We start from the raw sequence: 20,985 nt of genomic DNA on the forward strand, positions 1-20,985 counted from the left end.
TTTATTTTACCTGGCACATAACCTGCCAATTTTCTCAGATAAGTTCTCCGCTGCAGTTTTAACAATCTGTGTGTTTGTGAAAGATATGAACGTTTTCAAGGTAAAGAGCTTCTAACTAGCAGCAGAAGTGCCGGTAGGTGGAAAATCAGTGTTTGCGTTGCCTATAACACTGAAGCCGGTGGAGGAAAATTAATCAGTGAGAATGAAAGGTGAGAAAAACTAAAACACTTCGGAAGAAACTGGTCAGATGGGCTGTGTGCCAACCCCCTTGAGCTGATTATTTGCTATGCCGAGCTGACAGGTTATCCCAATATGGTTGACATGATATATGATCATGTCATCTTAATTGTCTACCAGAAAGAGAGGAATTAGCACACATGTTTCTAAGAGTCTAATTGCGTGGGCTGTCAAACCAGGATAAGCAGAAACAGATTACTGTAATGTCTGTTTTACTAGCCTGCTGGACCAATTGTGAAATTGTTGAGGTTCGAACCTGAAAATGGTACACTGCATCCATGCACAATTGCTGCTTAAGGTAGACCAAGTGATATCAAACAGAACCAAGTGACACCTTACACGGCATGTGTGTGTTTTTTGTAGCCTACCAGATCCCCAACCACCACTGCCTTGGATTTACAGTGATGGCCAATAGAATGGGAAGTACTGGTAATGGTGAAAGTGCCGCAACTCCTTTAGAACCTTATTAGAGTCACTACCAAAATTCCAGCAGTGCCAGAGAGGACATCAAAGACCTAGGTCAGAACCTTTTGGGTCCTTCGGGGGAGGGGGAAAGAGAGAGAGAGAAAGAGAGAGAAGAGAGAGAGAGAGAGAGAGAGAGAGAGAGAGAGAGAGAGAGAGAGAGAGAGAGAGAGAATCGGAACAGGCATAGAACCGGAGTTGGGACAAAGGCTGCAAGAGTCCTTGAGCGACGCACATTGGGAGGGTGGGGGGTCTTGTCCTTGGTGTCTGAGACTGGGTCATCAGTGCTTCTGGATGCTAGAGCACACCCCTGGCTCACCTCAGTGGCTAGACCATAAAGAGGGATAGAGAGGACAAGAGGGCCTGAGACAAAAGCTGGTGAAGTCTTGCCTAGTGTAGTTATACTTTTGGAACCCTGGGATAGAAGGTAAAGGCGGAAAGGACCGGTCTATCAAAGAAACACGGGCGGCCCAGCTGGTAAAGAAAGGGGCGAGGGAGGTGGTGGCTTTAAGGTGTACATCTCCTCACAATGCCAACACTAAGCAAGATGACCTAAACAATTTCCTAAAGTCAATTCAGATGAAGGACAGCTCCATCCAGGCTAATATTAAAATCTGCCTACCACAGCTCTGAGAAATAGTGAGACAACTGTTGGGAGAAGTCAGCTTGGAGTATATAGTCCACGATAGGTCAAAAGAATAGGCACAGCACTATATACTCTAAAGTACTAGCTCTGGAGAAGCAGAACATCAAGTCATAAAGACCAGAGGGGAACTATATTGAGGTCTTTTGTGAGGTTTGCTTCACCCTATTCACAATCTCCTGTATGTCACTGAAACCGGACAACAACTAATGTCCACAGTAAACATCCAGGGGCTATCGGGATACTCCATCATGCATTCTGATACTGGGGTGCATATCAAGGAGTGGAGCTAGTAGCAGAGAATAACCCCTTTCGACGGGCCTTAAACTTCGTTTTAAATATTTATGTCTCCCCCAAGTAGAAGGTATTACCCATAAATGCAGGGTCCATGTTATTTAAAAAGTAGGACATGTAAAAGTTTTAATGTTGTGCATGTCCTTTCAGTGAAAATACTATCAAAGCCTTTTTCACTGTAGCAGGTTTGGCTATTCCATAGGAAAACATTGGGATGCAATATTAAATACTAATCCTGTATCTCGGGAATGGAACCAGTAAGTAGAAAAATAAACAACTATTTTTATTAGATGGTTAAAATGCAATTCAATAAGGAATTCAGATTTGTTTTAAATATTAAATGAAGGTAACGTTTTTTAAAAATGATTTTGCTGGCCTGAAGCCTCTGGAACCTAAACCTGCATTTTGTTCTCCCACTTCGGACAGCTAGTAATTAGCATGTAAATAGATGTGAAGGTGGTGTGAACTTGCATCCAGGAGCAAAACAATTGGCTGGTCTGAATGGGCAGAGATGATCCTTTCAACTTGACAGAAATGCTGCAGGAGCTTGGGGGTGGGGGGGAGGGGGCAGGGTCATTTTTAGACTGAAGTGTCAGCTCCTGCTTGCCTGTCACATTCCGCTTGACAGGTCTGCTGGGACTTTTCATATGACACAGAACCATCTTATAACTTTACTTTTCTTCTCACTGTTGTGTTGCCTCTACATCTCCAGGCTACCGCTGTCCATGTTGCTCTTTTACTCCCACCATCAGTCTTGCTTTCCCCCCAAAACCTTCCTGTTGTCCGTGTTGCTTATTCACTGCCATAACCACCCTCCCGTTGCCCGTATTGCTATTACCTCCCAACCCCTCACCTCATTGTCTGTGTTGCTCCCCAACCGCAGTTAGAAATAAAATAAAAAACGCACACACAAACCTCACGGCACTGGCAGAATCATATTGCTTCCCCCTCCTCTATGCCCTCTCGCCTGTTGTCCATGTGCCCTTTGCCTCACAACCCCCTCTTGCTGTCCGTGTTGCCACCCCCGCCTCCACTTGCCCTAAGCAAAAAAAGGTGCGCTATGGTGTGCTTATCGCTGCATCTTCAACCCACCTGCAGCAACACTTTAAATGAACTCCAGTTGGGCCTCTTTAATACAAGCACCGTTTGAGTATCATGGTAAATTAAACACTCAACCACAGCCTGACAATGTTAGCATAAATTAGCCACGTGGTTAACCGCAGAACCTTCAGCGCTTCAGGAAGGGATTTATTGATTTATGTTAAGCTTCAAAACCCCATGACATGTTTGATCTTTATACCCTGGCTTCTGATTAGGTGCCCAAATAATTGTTTAGAAAATCCCGTTTGGGATGACACATCATACTTTCACCACGTGGAAGCTTGTATCAGCATTAATGATTCTCGAAAACACATCAAACGGTTTAATTAACGGGGTGCAAATATTATTTAACTATTTGCTATTGTAATTATCGGTTTTGAAAAAGCCTTTACAGATGTAGTACGCACTACCAATAAAACATGGAAGGAAGACAGGCATTGGCAAAACCAATAGCTCTCACCTACGTGAGGGCTATTGGCTTTGACAATGCCTTTTAGCCATGTTGTACAGCCGTCTGGCTGCTGCAGCATGGCTAAGTGTTAAAAAAAAGCGTTATGATGTTACCAGCAAGAAAATGCTGAGCCAGATCAAGGCAGCTCTACTTTCTATCACTATCTCACAGCTTTTTTTCAGTTTGGAGTTTGTCTGAAATAAACACGTCGTGACAAGTAATTTTCAGACAGTGTCTGCACTAATCTTACCTACCATACCTATTCCTTCATTAAAAAAAAAAACATTAGGTTAAAATAATAAAAACGAATCCGGTTGCTTGCCGATTGGTACTGTACCGGTCAGGCCATTATTTAGGTCAATTTCAGTAACAAACAAAAATTGGGAGGCAAAAAACATATCAGTAAGTTTTTGCCAAGACTAGAGCCTCGCATGATGCTTACTTCCCTGCTATTGAATTACATAGCTGCCAGATAGCAATAACTTGGCAAAAAAATAGAACTGTAATGCCCAGCAAAACTTGGTGCTGAACTACAAATGTAGATAAAGCAGGTGTATCACTAACAGGTAATATATAGCCCCCCTCCGCCATTTCTTTTTTCCTGCTGCTATCAGTAAAATAAATTCATTCTGTCATTAACTTTGGGGTGGATTTCCGCATTTTTGTGGTGATGTGTGCCGTAGGCTTTACTGTGTTTTCATAAACAGCTTTCCCTCCAGCCAGTGCAAGACGTCTTACATGGCTCCAGCTCACGTTGGCACCCATATTCCCAGTCATGTCAGAGATCACAGCAGGTTGTTTCTAGGTGGCTCTCAGACATTTAGTATTTCCTAACCCAAACAAATACAAGCATCCGGAAAAGGGCACAATAAGGAATATTTCCTACACAAAGGAAAGCTCACATTTCTTTTTGCATTCAAGTAGATTTGTTGAGACTATTATATCAGAGCATTTTTACAGGGCAAGCCTCAGAATATTCTTACGCAGGTTATTATTGAACATTTTAAATATAAAATGACAGACTATCAAAACAAGTGCGTGGATGACAGGAAGAAACGTTTCAGGCAAAATGTTAAAAAAAAGTTCGTATTTATTCAGTGGGATTCCCTATCAATGCATAAAGGCAGTCAACTGTACAGGACATATGCAGAAATGTCAAAGATGTTATTCCTCTGGACCAGACTTAACCTGTCGTGGTAGCAAGCCTAATTGGACTTTTTAATCAATCAGTAAACTTCCTGCCTCTTATGTGGTACAACGTCTTTGCAAAGTCATAGGTAAAACAATGTCTTAACATTAATTACCAGGCAATAATCGGTCTTCAGATCTAGCAGGTTTATCTTCTCACAAATGTTCTGACATTATCAGAGAGTAGATTGAAGTAGATGATTGTGGGGATTCAGCACCCAAGAGACCCTCCAAATGTGAGGTAGACCAAAGTTCTAGTAACCGTTACTTTCCAAATCCTCTACTGGATCAATCCAATGATGATTCTGATGTATTACACCCAATACCCATACTGGGGCCTGGAAAACCTTTATGATTTGGACCTCAATAAAAACAAAGTAAAAAGGGAAAGGAAAAGAACAAAAAAGAAAAGGTTTACGTTCTCCTCTGGAAATCTATGGTGCTTCAGGGGTGCCTTTGAGTCCTCTTTGCTTTGTTACCCTTATCACCAAACTGGTCAGCTTTAGGCCACATAGAGGAATATATTCATGCTAAAATCCTCTGGGTAAGGTCATTTGAAACACGCTAACATTGGAGTGTGCAAGGCATACAATATCTGACCAGATTCAAACACTTTCTCTCATAGATCCAAAATGATTAACCTTCTTCAATAAATCTTGGAAGAACTTCAAAAAAGGAAATTGACAGGGCATGGTCAGTCTGTCAATACAGACTGCTGAACATCATGGGTCCATTATAAAAGATACTGGAAATGCTAAGTTCCTTGAAAACTTACCCATCTGAATTTTCGATTTGGATACAATGTGTCATCTATCTTATAGGCAATGCGAATACCGCGCTCTCTACAGAAAGTTGCAAAGGATTTGCTAAAACTTAATCTCAAGCTTATAGAATTAGCTTACATGAAGTAAGACTGGCAGTAGTAGTTATAAATCCCCTTTTTTAGTTGATCTTTATTCATTTTCAAGATAGTTCTGTCCTGTAGCCACACTGGAAATAATACATCCAAACAGTGTATACATATCAACACTGAGAAGATATCCAAATTTGAGTATTAGTTTACATAAGAGTAACATTACATGGGATGCTTCTAGCAGTGATAAGATCAAATATGTCACCCAAAACCGAATAGATATAAACAAAGAAAATAAAGAGGGGTGCATCCAATCCACAACTTGTCTCTGCTACTGCTGTTGGAGATCACTTTATAAAGAACATTTCCAAGTATGTTAACACGTTGGGATCCACAGCCAAGTCACAAATATCCCTCAAGACGATATTTGGGCAACATGTTTTTTCATGGACTGGTTGAAAAGTGGGCCACTCTGCAGATCATGACCAACTTGACATATGGTTCCAGTTCTACCGCAATAGTGGCCAGTCCTGGTAACAACAATGCACGTCCACTTTCTAGTCCCAAAGAAGACGTGTAGTCACAGGACAGTTTACAGGTAATACCAGACCAGAGTTTGTCAATGGCAAGTGTAAAATCAGTACCAATGTCGCAGAGAGTGATTGGATTGCAATCTTTGATCAAACAGCACTTCAATCATCCACAGATCACAGGGTTCTATAAACAGTTATTGGTTATCAGAGAGTTTTATGACATCCTGGGTCCGTCTTTCTTTTCATGCTGTATACATGTTTCTCACAGAGACACCAAGCTAATTTCACAAGAAATAAGGAAGTTCTTATTGAAAGTTGTCCCAAAGCAATCAGTTTACAACTTGTCAAGTTTTTAAGGCACCTTTTTCCTTGTAAAAAAAAACAAAAACAAAAAACACAACAACAACATTGAGAAAAGGTATGAACCTTTGCCAGTTCAACAATTATGTGATGGACAGGCACTTCATAATGGAAGTACTTCTCTCCTTAAAAGACTGTCCATAGTGCTCCACCTGTATGGAATTCATCCATTTCATTGAAGGATTCTTAAGTTCCAATGGGAAGACAGATTTGACAAATGCCCAGCAACTCCACTCAGCCTTTATTCAGCTGATTTGTATTTCATCAATCTTTTAAACTCAGCCATGACTCATACAAGATCTCTTTGGTTTTGCTTACTCGTTTATCTGGACGATATTACCCTATCACAAGACACCAATTTTCTCATATATTAACTGCAAATAATTTTGTTTTTGCAAAGTTTGGGTTGTGTCATAAAACCAGACACAAATTTTGCTTACACTGGTTGAATCCATAGCATTTCTGGGTTTATTATTGAACTCAAACACAGTCTTCAAATCCCAGATTCAAGACATTTAATTATCAGGAAGGACATTTCATATTTAATATCAGTATCTCATATCTCTGCACTACCTGGCACATAGACCGGGTCAGCTAACTTCCTCAATCCAAGCAGTATTATCAGACCTTTTTGATTATCATGCACATCATAGACTCAAAATGTATCACCTGAAAACAGGTTTAAGTGTTTCAGGTCTCACTATGTTACACAAGAAACCAGGGAAGAGGCCAATTGTTGGTTGCAGTGGCAGGATGGAACCGAAGGTCAACATTCAGTTTTAGCCTGGATATTAAAACATGGCAAAAGTACATCAGGACGGGAGCCCTGCTGTGGCCACCTGTCAACTGGTTGCCCATGGTCTCAGGAGTCTTCTATGCACATACATTATTTAGAACGTTGTGAAGTCTCCTTTGCAATACAGAGCATTGCAAAAAAGGTGCCTAGTATTTAATCTTCTTCAGAATGGACAATCATGCAGCAGTGAGATACGTCAATCATCTCTGTAGTGCCAGATCCAAAATCTTAGCGACCCTAAGAAGCAATTTTGAAAGGACTGTCTCCAACACCAGATCTCTGATGGTGGAATATTTACCAGGGCACCTGAATTCAGTGTCAGGCCGGTGTTTCCAAGCAACTGGAAACTACAAGTTCCATTTTTTCAAGTCATTTTACATTTTGGGGTCCAGTAGCCATAGATCTTTTTTGCCTCCAGGCTCAACAATCAGCTTTTCCAACATTACATTTGGAGACTGGAAGCACCAGCAACAGATTTCTTCAACTACAGAACCAGGATTGCCTCTATGCGTTTCCTCCTTTTCTCATGATTTCCCCGTTGTTTCCCCAAAATTAGAGACGAGAGGTCCACAGTGATCATAATTACTCCATTTTGTCTGTATTGCATTTTGCTTCTCGACATGTTACAAATAAACATAGACATTCTTATTCTCCTGTTTAAGTTCCCTCATCTTCTATAGAACCCCACTGGTCAGCGTCACAAGCTCATTGTCACAGGCAACCTCCAACTAACGGCTTAGAAGTTTTCATGAATCCCTAGTCTGTCCCAGAGGTTCACTGTAAACTTTTAGTTTCATTGGCAAAGCCAAGACCCCAGGAATGTTAAGAATTTGCAAATCTGCACGGGCCCAGTAGTTTTGCTGGTGTTAGGAATCAAATACAGATCCCATTTTGGTTGATGTTGCTTCAATAACAAACCATTTGGATCCTTTGAATGTATCAGCTAAGTATTATATGACAGGCAATATTCAGAAATCCACTATTTGTTTATATCAACAACACATCAATGGGAAACTTGTTGGTGAAAACGTGTTGCTCTGCAAATTGCTTTGTGGCCTTAGGCTAAGTAACCCTCATTCTGCTAGCCATAATTGTGTACAGGATCTTACATTAGTTTTAAATGTATTTAATGTTTGGTCGGAAAATCCATCACTGTCTTTAAAAGCCTTTAAGCCTTTTTGTTCAAAATTAACAATGCTGTTGTGCCTAATTTCTTTCAAAAGAGCATCTGATGTCAATGTCATGGATCCATCAGGCAGGCAATTTACTACGGCTGACATTATTTTCAATATTAAGAGGCAAACCAAAACACTTATTTATTCTGTTGAGTGCTCTGTTTTTCCTGGATCATCTAAAACTTTGGATTGTTAAATGTTTAAAATAATTCAAATCTCAGACAGTTGATCTAAGATAGGTTAATGATCAATTACTTAATTCTTTAGTAATACCCCATTCTCCTGTGTCACTTGCTACACTGGCAATGGGGTAGGGGCGTCAAGTGGGGATGTGGAAACTGGCTAAAGAATCCATTTTGCATTTCCCCAGGCCTGTCCTCATCTTGTGATACTCAATGATGAACAGGCCTGCAAAATGTATGCAAAAGGTCCGATGACCTTTATTAAACTAATGTACCCTGACAGATAGCTTCTCATTGTGCACATCTACGGGGCCCTCCACAACCTCGAAACCAGCTACCTCAACCACTGCATCACTTTTTACTCCCCGACAGAACTCTCCGCTCCTCCCAGCACTCGCTCGCCAACATACACGGCATAAAGAAGTCTTCTACTTGAGGAAGATCGTTCACCTACCTAGTAGCAACATGTTGGAACACCCTACCTCTCCACCTCAGACAGTTGCCATTGCTACCTCAATTCAGGAAGGTCCTCAAGACCTGGCTCTTTGACTGAACTCTGAGGACATAACCCACAGCGTCTTGAGACCCTACGGGTGAGTAGCGCGTTCTAAAAAAGACTGATTGATTGAGACAGCTTGTAATGCAAGGCTTGCTTACAAGAGACACCTAAATCAACAAGCATCGCTTCATTCGCCCAGAGGCAGATAGACATCGGGATGTCTACATAGGTCTAGACAAGGGTTGTGAAGAAACTGGTTTCTTTGACACCTTGGAAAATTCCAACCATTTGCGTAATGTGAAGGTCACGTTTATGTCATCCTATGTCACGCTGCCATCACAAAATAGTGTTTTACTGTGATTGGTTAGATTCCTAATATATGTGCAACACCATGCATCTTCTGATCAACATCACACCATGTATTTGATGAAGAAATAAAATCTCTGATGTTCTAATTGGATGATGTATGTTCATGCCTTTGTGGTTTTCATGCATAAAAGACCTAATGGAACTTCTCCAAATTGGTCATGTGTTCAAGTACACTTGGCTCTGTGATCAAGTCAATATACTGCGATTTGAATTCAACTATGTTCATTTGAGTGAGTTTCCACAGGTCATGTCTCAAATCAGTATTGATATTTCCAAGTGCGGAGCTCATTCCTTTAGACTGACCATAGATTTAAAAGTCTTTTGAAATGGTGCCAGACTAGAAGATAGTTTAAGAACAGCTGACTAGTATGTAGTCACTAGTTCCAAAAATATATACAGTACACCAATTAGTCATATTTGCCTTTCTGTTATTAAATTACTTTAAAAAAATAGTATAATGTGGACCTTTGACCTCGACATAAAACACTGAATTTCCAAGAGCTACTGCTGGAAAGTCCTAACGTTCCTGTTGATGACCATCTTCATATGCTTCGTTTTGTTTCTGTTGTTAAATAGAATCAACTAAATTTTACATCACCAAGAAAGAAGCAATGGCAGATATCACTGTTAAGTCTCAAATGACTAGCAAAATCAACGAAAGGACGCACTGCATCCCCACTAGCATCTAGGAAGCTCAAAAGTCTTCTAGCTCAGCCCCCAAATATAGGGGGGTCTTATACACAATTCTTGCATAGAAAATTGGTAGAAGCACAGATTCAGCATGACATGATCCCATGTATCCATTATTTGGCGTAGCAGGGTATTTCACGTGAATGGCATTATATGTTCGCACTATCCCATTTTCTAAGTAATCATCCTACTTTCATATGCCTTCCAGAGATGATTTGAACATAACTTGCAATATTTAATAATGTAAAACTGAACTGGCGCACGAACCACAACAGAGGATTCCTTTAGAGTTACCAACTACCTAGTGCACGAAAAGTTGAATTTCAATAATCTCACTGTTATTCGAACCACAACAGAGGATACCTTTAAAGTTGCCAACTACCTAGTGCAGGAAAAGTTTAATTTCAATAATCCCACTGTTTCTATGTCGATGGAAAAATGTACATCTTTTTGTCTTTACTTTCTGTGGGGAGTGAAGATACTCAGGGAAAACAAATGGGAGAGCGGTGAACGCAAGTGTAGAAACAGTATTATTTTTAATTGGTGGTTTCACCAAAACGTGGCATCACTAAATCATGTAAATAAACATACACCTAAACCATATATTAAACTTGTTTCAAGTACATTTATTGAAATTTTCTATTTGCGCACCGACTCTAACAAAAATTATCAATACTCAGTATTTATTACCTGTCATACCAAATTTGAACTTTAAAAAAATCCTTTCAACATTAAACAGCAAAGAAGGCATCACAATCGGCGCGGTGCGACCGGTGCACCCGTACTGTGCTCTGTGTTTAGCAATAACTTACGATTTAAAAGCCCTTGCTGCAGAGTTCCTTGTGAGTCCAGCTTTCGGGCAGCGATAAACATGTTAAGATAACTCTTGTGATCAATGATCCTGCTAGAGAGAGAGAGAGATCAAAGTTTTGCCTAGGAGTAGTTTTAACTCGTCACAAAGCAGCGCAGACGGTTACTATGCTGCAAAGAACAGATCTGTATTTTATGAGGATACCCGAGTGGATTATTAAACCCAGCCTTTACCAGCCCTATAAAACAAATGAATTGTATACGAGAGGAGCGATGGGGAGATGAGGGACCATTTTACCGGATAGTAGTAAGGGAATCCGAGAGGAGGTATGTGAGAGGTGTGTGTAGGTGTGTGTGTGTGTGTGTGTGTTGGGGGCGGGGGGGAGGACACAAAAAACAGACTGTCGCACCTGGCGCCACCAGCACTACAGCCCCGGCCCTGACCATAATGTTCACCTCTATACCTTTAATAGGGTTAGGATTTCCCACAACAGCTCTTTGAAAAATCAACACTTTTCCGTCTAACCCGAAAATACTAGCAAAAACATGTTTTAAATAGTCTGAGAGCTAATTTACTGCTTAATAATCATATGTCTTGTCTAAAACATAATTCTTAGGTTTTTACACGCCTTCTTATTTACCTATAAAATCTTCTCCCTTCCAAACAGCCAACCATAACCAAACGGCCATCTTTTTCGTGAGAAATGTGTCAACCCTTATTAGGCGTAGAAGATAACACTTTCAACAGCAAGCACAAAGGTGCTATAATAAACAGGTAGCAGCAGACACCTCACGCGCGCGGAAGCAAACTGTCACTAAATATAAAAGAATAATTGCAAGAAAGTGTGATGGGAAATAACTCACAGAGCAGAAACCAAACGTGCGACAAGAGGGTCCTGGTAAATCTATCGGAACCCGTTCAAACATAAAAAGGACGCCACTGAAAACCCCGCCCTCGTACACAACAGGGACTGTTTATTGGGCGTGAACTGTTGATGACCACCGCCACCATCACGTTCTGAGTTGACAATTGGCCAGCTGTGTCAAACCAACGGCCAGTGACGAGCAAGGCGCGTGTGATTGGTGTAGACCTGGAAACGAAAGAGCGAGGGGAACACGGAGATTGGTCTGTGAAGCCCCACAGACGCTAAGCAAGTTGCTTAGCAATGGTTGACAGCTGGGGTGTCACCACTGGGAAGAAACATTAATTTAAGAAAGTGTTCATACTCTTTTTGTAAGGATGCTGCTCTTGTATGGCTTTTACACCAAGATCAGAAACAACGCAATGTTAAAGCTCGTGTTGCATAAGATCATTGCGGCAGTATTCTTGTAACGATCATTTAAATTTACACTTACAACCTATACTAGGTCCTGACATGGACTTTACACTGCTAGGGTGTAAGGACTGGTCGTACGCAAGGAGGCGTGGCCTATCCTCCTGCGTGGGCAGATGAAAGGTATCTTTGCGTGACGTTTTGGTTGGCCGTTTCCGGGAGATGGTGATGTCATTGGCCGCAGATCTGAGGCGATAGACATAGAAGAAGTCCTGTGCCTTGAAGCCCAGGCGGAGTCATTCAGTGGTTTCAGCCGAGAGCATGGAGTATGCCCGGGAGTGTGCGAGCGCCCTGTCCCCCAGAACCTTGCTCAGGTGAGCTGCACACTGAAGCAGCGGCGGAGGGTTGGGCTCCAGCTCTGCCACCGTTTTTTTATGTGTCCCTTGGTGTGAGCCAAAAATTTGAAAACTGAGTTTATTGGAAGGGGGGGTAATCACAGAGAAAATATTTTTGATCTTATCTACCGACTTCATCTCCGAATCAATTACTAACTCTTCTATGTTTTGGGCCAAATTATGATATTTCAGGGAGTCCTGGGGTAGCTTGTCTTTCTAAGTAGTCCTGGTGCAATTAAGACAAATTTAGAAATATTTCGGTCACTACACAGGGTCTGCTGTTGAAGAACTTGGGGAACAAGTTCACTGAATGTTTGTTTCCTGGTCTAATGATGTTTTAGCGGGCAAATGCATCTGCTGCACCAATCTTCACGGGCAGGCATGACAGGCTGTGCGCTGTATTTGCCTGTGAATGTAGTAAGGTGCTGCTTATGTTGTGTGCTGTTTTGGCTGTGCCACATTATTTCTGCCATGCTCCTAGTTCTCATGCCTCCTGAAACCCATGTGTTTGGCCTTCGGCCGAGTTTAAAGCGCTTTGGCCATAGTATGTGTTCATCAATCATGCCTTTCTCCAAGTGCATTGACGCTAATCCACCCCCTCACACACGTCCTTCAGTTGTGGCCCGTTTACTATGGGTACAGGTCGTGATCTATGCTATGAGCCCTGCCCAGTACCAATAAAACCTTCAGAGCATTCGTCTCATTTGATATTTGGCGTGGATCTCATTCAAACCTCGATGTCTATAGTTTATCTGAGCATCAATTTCAAGAATGATCAATACTATCATCCCAGAGTGGATTAATAACATGAATTTAGAGGGCTTCCTCCCTTTCTTTCACCCTTCACCAAATCAATCGTTTCTTCATTAACTCAACTCCCCTCTATCCTTCAAAGACCACATTATAAAAAAGGCAGCTTAAGCTTGGATGCAGCTTTCATTACTGAATAAAATTAAATCTTTCCTCCCTACTTTGTACATCTGAGGCACAGCCTATGCTCTTGTCGTGTCTCAAGTTGCGAGAGGTGGCACTCTGTTTTCTGGCGTCACTGGTCACCAGTTTTTGACTAATCAGTAACCAAAAAAAGTTAAAGCACATCTCACTTGAAAAAAAAATCTGGGTTCTAAACTAAATGAGTCAGGGGGTACTTAAGGGATAAGGAGCAAATCCATTGTCAGATTAGAAATCCACAAGACCTCCTCAGAACACAAGATTCACAATCCTTTTTGACATGCCGTCCAAGACTCTAGAATAGTCTACTGTTTCAACTCGGAGTTTCTCCCTCACTGGGGGAACTCAGTAAGTACCACAAAACCCACCTACCTTATCTTTCTACATTCTTCCTAGATGTTAGACCTTCCCTTTTTTCTTGCTCCCTTTGGTTCTTGGTGCTTCCTTTAGCATGTTGAGGAGGGGTGCCAGACAGAGCACCCAGTCCTCTATCCTCAGAACCTCTTACGCACAATTTCCCTTCTTGCGCAGCAGTCAGTAGGATCGATATATGCAGTTCTAAAATTGTGCTTGTTGTTTCCAGTGCTGAGCACCAGCACTTATTTTTTAGGGCCTGGGCTTATTCTTCTGCCTCAAGCATTTGCTGCGAGCAAAAGACACATATGGAAAAGACTGAGGAAGGGAAAATCGAAAAAGCGTCATAAAGGGAAAAAGTAGAAAGCTGCAAGAGTGAGCTGAAGGAGCAGGGAGAGGCTTTATGTGGATTGAAGAGGCCCGAGACTGCTTCAGGATTACGCTGCCTCAGTGTTCCGTGTTCACACATTTAATTGCAGCAGCCGCATGTTTAAGAGGAGGGCTTTGGGCACCAGCACCTTTTTATTTACAAATTAAGCACTGGATTTATGGTCATACTGTCAGTCCTCAACCATGTCCTCCATTCCATATCCACAGATCCCTCTAAGTATATATTTCAGCCATGGTTGATGGACACAGAATACATTTCTTGATAGTATTGCATGACTTTGAGTCATCTTTAATACCTTTCAGCATGCCCACCAAGTTCCCATTTGTAGGTGTATTTAAAAATAAATTTTCCATCTTGCAAAGATGTTGCTAATATGTCAGCTGACATTTCTGTATTTAGGACCAGAGTATCAGATGTTATAAAGAATCCAACATCCTATGTTCTCTTATCTCGTGAAGTAGTTAATCCATGAACAAGCGTTGTGTCTCCCACACCAAATGAATCTGTACTTGGACTTTCCAGATAGTTTAAAGATACTGTGCTGGAATCAGTGGCTCCATCAATTTGAGATGTATAACATGCAGACTTAGCAAATGCAATGGCCTGCTTATATTCTGCTTCTTTGTCACAGTCCTCTTTGAAATCTACTTCAACGTGAGGATAAAAGGTTTAGTATAGAGGCACTAGAGACATCCTGCTTTTCCCACAGGATTATTATTCACGAACTGCTGGTAGTTTGCCCTCCGCACATGCAAGAATGTCTGGTGTTGCAGCAGATTCCATGCATTTTGTCCTGCCCTGTCCCATGTGCAAACCTCAATACTTTCTTATATGCTACTAGGCACATATCAAGGATATATATTTATATGGCTTTGCAGCATCTAGATTTTGAGTTGTCACTAGTAAACTTTACAATATATATTCTGTGCTGCCCCAGGTTCCATACATTTGATAGTGTCTTGTCACCTCTACAAACACCAACACTGGCTGATGTTCTGCAGTGGTACTAGACACAGATATAATTGAATTAAATTGTTATGTACAGACGCTGTAGCAGGGTGGAGTCTGGTGGTAATATTTTGCATAAGTGGGCCATAGCAAAGAGCATCAGTCAGAGGTGCCCTTTGTCACTTTTAATATTTGCTGTAATGATTAGGCTAAGAGAGCTGTTGCTGGACTTTAACATAAAAACTAGTAATGTGGTGCATATACTGTTGCTATACGAGTATGATACCCTTCTCTACCTTATTTGACCTGATAGATTGTTACCTATAGTGTTTAAGGAGTTGGGAACGATTGGTGAAGTCTCGGGCTACACTTTAATGCTAGCTCACCTGGTCCTTAGTAAGTAAACTTACAAGGGGACACGTATAGGTCGAGGAACCTTTTGATTTGCATGGATTATCCTAGTCATGCAGTGACCACTGAAATGGTAGCTAACATCAATAACCAAGAAATATTTTGTGAAAACCAACTATAAGCCATTGTTAACGCGTCCCTCAATGACTAATTTATACACTTTGGGACTCGTTTTAGGCCAATGAATCTTTTGACCCTGATTGAAGACACCTTAGGATGAGATAGCTAATCAACATGTCGATCAATACGTCAATAATATCATCAATATTTATTACAACAATGCATTTCACTTTAGTCAATGACGTTTATCAAAACTCAAGACACCACCATGACCTTTCAGTCATGAATAACCACACCAGTTTAGTATGAATTTTGTGATATTTATTCCCTATTGGTTACAATTCTAATAGTAAGTTGATTAGTCTCAAAACCAAGAAACTCATTAGCATAGTCACAATTTGGCAACTCTGATAAGATTTAATCAAAGCAAGAATCACAAACATCAGAACATAACGAGGCGTGAACATAAGCTATCCTTAGCAAAGTATCATTAGCACGTTATTCAACAAAGCATAGGTTCCGTCATTTGTCTATTTGCGTCAGTTTAGTGAACCCCTTAACTAACCTCGAATTAGCATTGGCATGTTGGGCTTCATGCAAAACAATTTAGTAACACCAATTTGGAAAACATCTAGCTATGGTCTCTGTCAAAAGAAAAGCAGTTGGTACCTAGAAAGGAAAAGCAAACAGACAATAACAATTTCATTGTCATTATAGTTACCCTCCAAGTTTGGGTCAGCACTCAGGTTCGGTCTTCGTCTTCAGGACATCAGTTGATTCGCCATCAGTCAGGAACTCAGCTCACAGGTAAAGGGGGCACTTCCCTCATAAGGAGGTAAAGTGTAAATGGGGAATCTGAGGACAAGAATGGTTTCAAGAACCAATTTAGTAAGTCACCAAACAGTGACAAAGTTTCTGGATCAAATCAACAGCATTTCCCTAACCAAATCTCCCTCGTCTCTGGTCTCTCTAGTTCTGATTTACTTCCTGGTGTCAAGGGTTTTTATCCCCTTTTCGTTGTACATTCCCCTAAAATCTGGTTGGACAAGGGGTTGCTCCCCACTATCTTTAACCAATTAACTTTACATTAGGTCATTGAATTTGCCACTCCACAACAGTTCTCAGGCATTTTATTGGTCCATATGATTGACGTCTTTAGTGGTAGAATGTCCGATATGATTTCATCCTTTTGTACTTCTTTGCGCATCTTCGGTCAGTAGCTCCATTGTCTGTACCAGTTTGGGCGACCTTGTGCTTAACATTAATCTACACTGTTGCATTTAATTAGTACATTTCTACAAGCAAGTCGAAATTCATGAGAACGGATCTACTATAGTTACAGTCAGCTTCTAGTTTGAAGGAAAAAAACAAGAGTTCATGTCCTTTAGCAAGTCAGCATACTGCACGTTTAGAAAAACACATTTAATATGAGAGTCAGGCAGCTAGGCCTCGACTCATGCTAACTAAGGCCTAAAAGGATTTTTTTAGCAAAACTTTAGAAACTTAACCATTAATAATTAGTGTAAAACCATTTAAATGCAATAATTTAATCAACATTAGTTATTTTCATTAGTCCCCGTATACATTGGTGGCCACTCCCCGTGGGTACATTTCAAATGCACGTTTTAGCAAAACATATTAATACAGTTTCTATGCGGCATTATTGCACATTAGTTCATAAACATTTCATGTTAATACTAATTATATAGGCGACGCTCTCTCAGTCCCCCCTCTAATGACCTTTGTCATCACACAAATCTTTCCCTCTTAACCTCTCACTTTCCTCATAACTCGCATTTCAACATCTTGACCTTTGTGTGAACTTTCCCAAATTTCATTAAACATTTTCTCCCTTTCATTTTCTTCATTTCTTTTGCTTAGTTTTGTCAAATTTCTCTTGATTCTTTCATTAACTTTGCATGATCCCCATAAGCCTAATAAACAAATTAGAACAATCAATAGACCCCCCTAATATTATTGCAAGAATCCCATTCCAAATATTACTAAACCAATTCCCTACTCTGGTAATTCCTTTCCCAACTTTCTCCCAAACTCCAGGTTCCTTGAAGTCTTTCAAATCTGCACTATCTCTTGTTAGGTTAGTAAGCATACTTCTAATCTTTTTACTATTGTCAGGTATGAACGCACAACAATGGCGCTCATTAAGCATCTTACAGACTCCGCCGCGCTTCGCTAAAAGAATGTCTAAAGCAAGCCGGTTTTGAAGAGTCATAGCTCTTTCCGCAGCAAGTTCAATAGCCATCAGGAGTATAGCCCCTGTGAAGTTTGTCAGCATGTTATCCACAATAGTAGACCACTTTCGAATCTTTATGGAGTTTATGATGACCCCTGCTGAAGGAATTATGGCTCCAAATATGTCACCAACGACAGCAGCCACTGTCTCTTTCTTTTGTCTACCATGTTGTAATTCAGACATTTTAGTAATTTGCTTTAAGTCATCAATCTGGTAGATCTTTGAGAAAACTATCCCCAAATAACATGTCCTATACCATCCCTTAGGAAGACGGTAATAAGCATTAAGTCCACATATATAATAGATCCCAGGGATCGCTGGATCCTGTCCATTTAACATGAATGTCCACTTACCCTGAAACAAAAACACATTCCTGCATTCACTCGTTCCCACAGATAAAGTGTCATGCTCAGATTTCGGCCTATATATACAAAGCCTACCTACATGTAATGCATCTATAGCTAATTTGCCCTGTGTTTTTATTGTGGTGTAAGCATAATCATTTGCAATTGTGTGTTTTTCTAACCCTTTTTCTAGGCTTTCTTTCAATGCTTTACGTCTATCATCAGTGTGATCTAAGAAGCTCTTCTCTACATGTGTTAGTAAGCAGGTTAGGTTGTTGCAGTGTGCGTAAGCTGTCCCAAATGTCAGTGTTGGTTCAAAGAAATCCCTAACTAATTTTATGCTATGCTCTTTAGCTAACTTGTTCAGAAACTCAATCACAGGCACAAAAGAAAACACTACATCTAAGTTAGAGTAAAAATCTTGCACATGTTCTTGATTATAGGATCTTGTTAATAGCAAACTACAGCTTATCCCGTATGTTAGAGGAAGGCTATGATAAGTAAACCCTTCTTGTACTGACGAAAGAATTTTGGTGCACACAACAGTTTCTCGCATCCATTGTATCAACGTACTCATCCAGCAAGCAATAGAAGACATTAGTAGATAGTTCCCCTCTTGAATTAGTACCTGCATGTAAATATTTTGCATCCTGCTCAAACTTTTCCCACGGTGTTAGTGTAGCAGTCTCCGTTTTTGAAGCATTGTTAGTCACTTTCTTGTCAATCCATGGCATTCCCACAATCACACCTACAATTATTATTGCACACACAATACCTAGAATGACACTCAACCAACCACACATCCTACCCTTTCTACCCTTAGTGTAACCCATGATCTGTAAAGAATCAGATATCAGAAAAATACAACGTTTTTTTTTTTTTTCTTAATGCAAAGTCTCTCTTTCTCTCTGCGAATATTTACAGCATTTCACTCACTCCAGGACCCGTTTTGTCAAATCAGGTTTAGCAGTTTGTCATAATCGTTTTTTCAGAGTCAATCAGGTTTTCAGTGTCACATCCGGTAATTTATCAGTCTCTTTTCTCAGCTTTTCAGTTTTCAATTACAATTTCAATTTTAACACAGACTTTTTTTCTAAAGTTGAATTCAGGTACCGTAGTATTGACCTGGTACCTCTCAATCAGAACAGAACGCCAAGAATTCTTGCTGCCATTCAGCTGATGTTGCATACGCCCATTCAGGACCTGCGTACCTTTTGTTTGCGACTCTTTTTTTTTTTTGTTTTCAGTCTGCGTTCACTTTGCAACTCTCCTTCACTGAGATCCTCTTTTCTGGTTGTATCAACTTCTTCCTCTATTGTGTCTCCAGGGACCACTTTCTCTATTGCAGCTTGTTGCTACAGCCAGTTATCTCCTTTATGTGTTTTCTTCCTGCTTGCCCTTTCAGAACGTTGAACAGTGCCCTCCTCTTGTGCTATGGTGTTTTCTCTTGACGGACCTGCAAGTAGCTCAGGGGGAGTTGATGCACTTTGGCCTCCCTCTGCTCCTTCCCCCTCGTCTTCAGGGTCTGTTACGGGCTCAACTTCAAACCCGTACCCGTCTACTTCTGGGAGAACTTCTCTTTGTCTCGGTTCCCCGGCTGCCTCCGCTGAGATAGGCTCACTGTCACCTCTCTCGAACTCGTTTACTGTTTGAGGGACTAAGCCGTCCTCAGTGGGCTCTCCTTCAGCCTGTTCCCCTTCGAATACTCTCCGGCCCTGAGACTTTCTTTTCTGCAGTTGTTTTGGACACTTCAAGTTCCTCATCAATTGGACACGTCACCTTCTTTGTGTGACTGGCATGTATGCAGTTTGGAACGCCTGCACATTTCACAGCAGTGGTCGTTGTCAGTATTACTTGGTATGGTCCCTTCCAACGCGGCTCCAAACACGACTTTCTCACGTGTTTCTTGACAACCACCCAGTCACCGGCCTTCAGGGTGTGACCTGGATCACTGATCGGTGGCAACGGGGTAGCCTCCACCTGGTGAGAAAAAGAGCAGACCACATCAGCCAGACCCTTGCAGTAGTCCAACACCATATCATCTGTGATATTCACAAGAGCATTTGCAGGCACTGCGGGTAATCTCATAGCTCAACTCATCAGTATCTCGTGGGGAGAAAGTCCTGTTTTCTTGTCAGGTGTGTTTCTCATTGACATCAGCCCTAAGGGCAATGCATCTGGCCACTTCAAATTGGTAGCTGCACACAGTTTTGCCATTCTCGACTTGAAGGTACCATTCATCTGTTCCACTAGTCCTGATGCTTCAGGGTGATAGCTACAATGTAGCTTCTGTTCGATGTCCAGTGCAGCACACAAGAGCTTAATCACCTCATTGTCGATGTGTCTGCTTCTATCCGATTCTAAAGAGATCGGGAATCCAAAACGTGGTATTAACTCTCTAAGCAACAGTTTTGCTACTGTGAGGATGTGATTTCTACGTGAAGGGTAAGCTTCAATCCAATGGCTGAAAACACACACAATCACCAACATATACCTCAAGCCTCCACACACAGGCATCTCAATGAAATCCATTTGCTTCTTGCTAAACGGACCTCCAGTTCTCCCTATGTGGCTCAAAGTCACCACGGTCCCTTTTCCTGCATTCATCTGTTGACAGATGATGCACCTGTGACAGATAACCTCTGCAGCTTGTCTGAATTTCGGATTGAACCAATCGATTTTAAACAATCTGATCATTGCGTCTCTCCCAAGATGAGCTTGACCATGATAAAACCTTGAAAACTGTGACAAAAGACTGTTTGGCAAAACCATTTCCCCTCCTCCGAGACCCACAAGTCGTCAGACCTCTGTATACATTGCATTCTCTGCCAGGAAAAATTTTCCTCTCTGCTAGCACGACCCTGCAGTGATCTTAACTCGTCTAATGTATCAACCATTCTTAATGCAAAGTTTAGACCGGTTTCATTTTCAGTTTCCGGTAACAATTCCCACTGATCCTT

General features: G+C 41.2%; 2 protein-coding genes across 5 annotated transcripts in view; one reads left to right on the forward strand and one right to left on the reverse strand.

Annotated features, from left to right (window-relative positions):
* MPPE1 (metallophosphoesterase 1) overlaps nucleotides 1-11,592 on the reverse strand; it is a 442,317-nt gene extending 430,725 nt beyond the window's left edge. For 2 of the 4 annotated variants that reach the window (XM_069219749.1, XM_069219752.1), the window contains exons 1-2: nucleotides 11,508-11,592; nucleotides 10,646-10,737 (exon numbers count right to left, since the gene is read on the reverse strand). The gene's annotated coding sequence lies outside the window, so the exon portion shown is untranslated. The remainder of the gene's footprint in view (nucleotides 1-10,645; nucleotides 10,738-11,507) is intronic. The other 2 variants (XM_069219750.1, XM_069219751.1) reach the window with 2 other exon arrangements.
* A 543-nt stretch (nucleotides 11,593-12,135) lies between these two features.
* Nucleotides 12,136-20,985, forward strand: part of CIDEA (cell death inducing DFFA like effector a) — a 205,567-nt gene continuing 196,717 nt past the window's right edge. The window contains exon 1 of the mRNA XM_069219754.1: nucleotides 12,136-12,291. Coding sequence (XP_069075855.1) covers nucleotides 12,239-12,291 — 53 coding nt within the window. The 5' untranslated portion in view covers nucleotides 12,136-12,238. The remainder of the gene's footprint in view (nucleotides 12,292-20,985) is intronic.

The sequence above is a fragment of the Pleurodeles waltl genome, chromosome 2_2, assembly GCF_031143425.1.
Source record: "Pleurodeles waltl isolate 20211129_DDA chromosome 2_2, aPleWal1.hap1.20221129, whole genome shotgun sequence".
NCBI lineage: Eukaryota > Metazoa > Chordata > Amphibia > Caudata > Salamandridae > Pleurodeles > Pleurodeles waltl.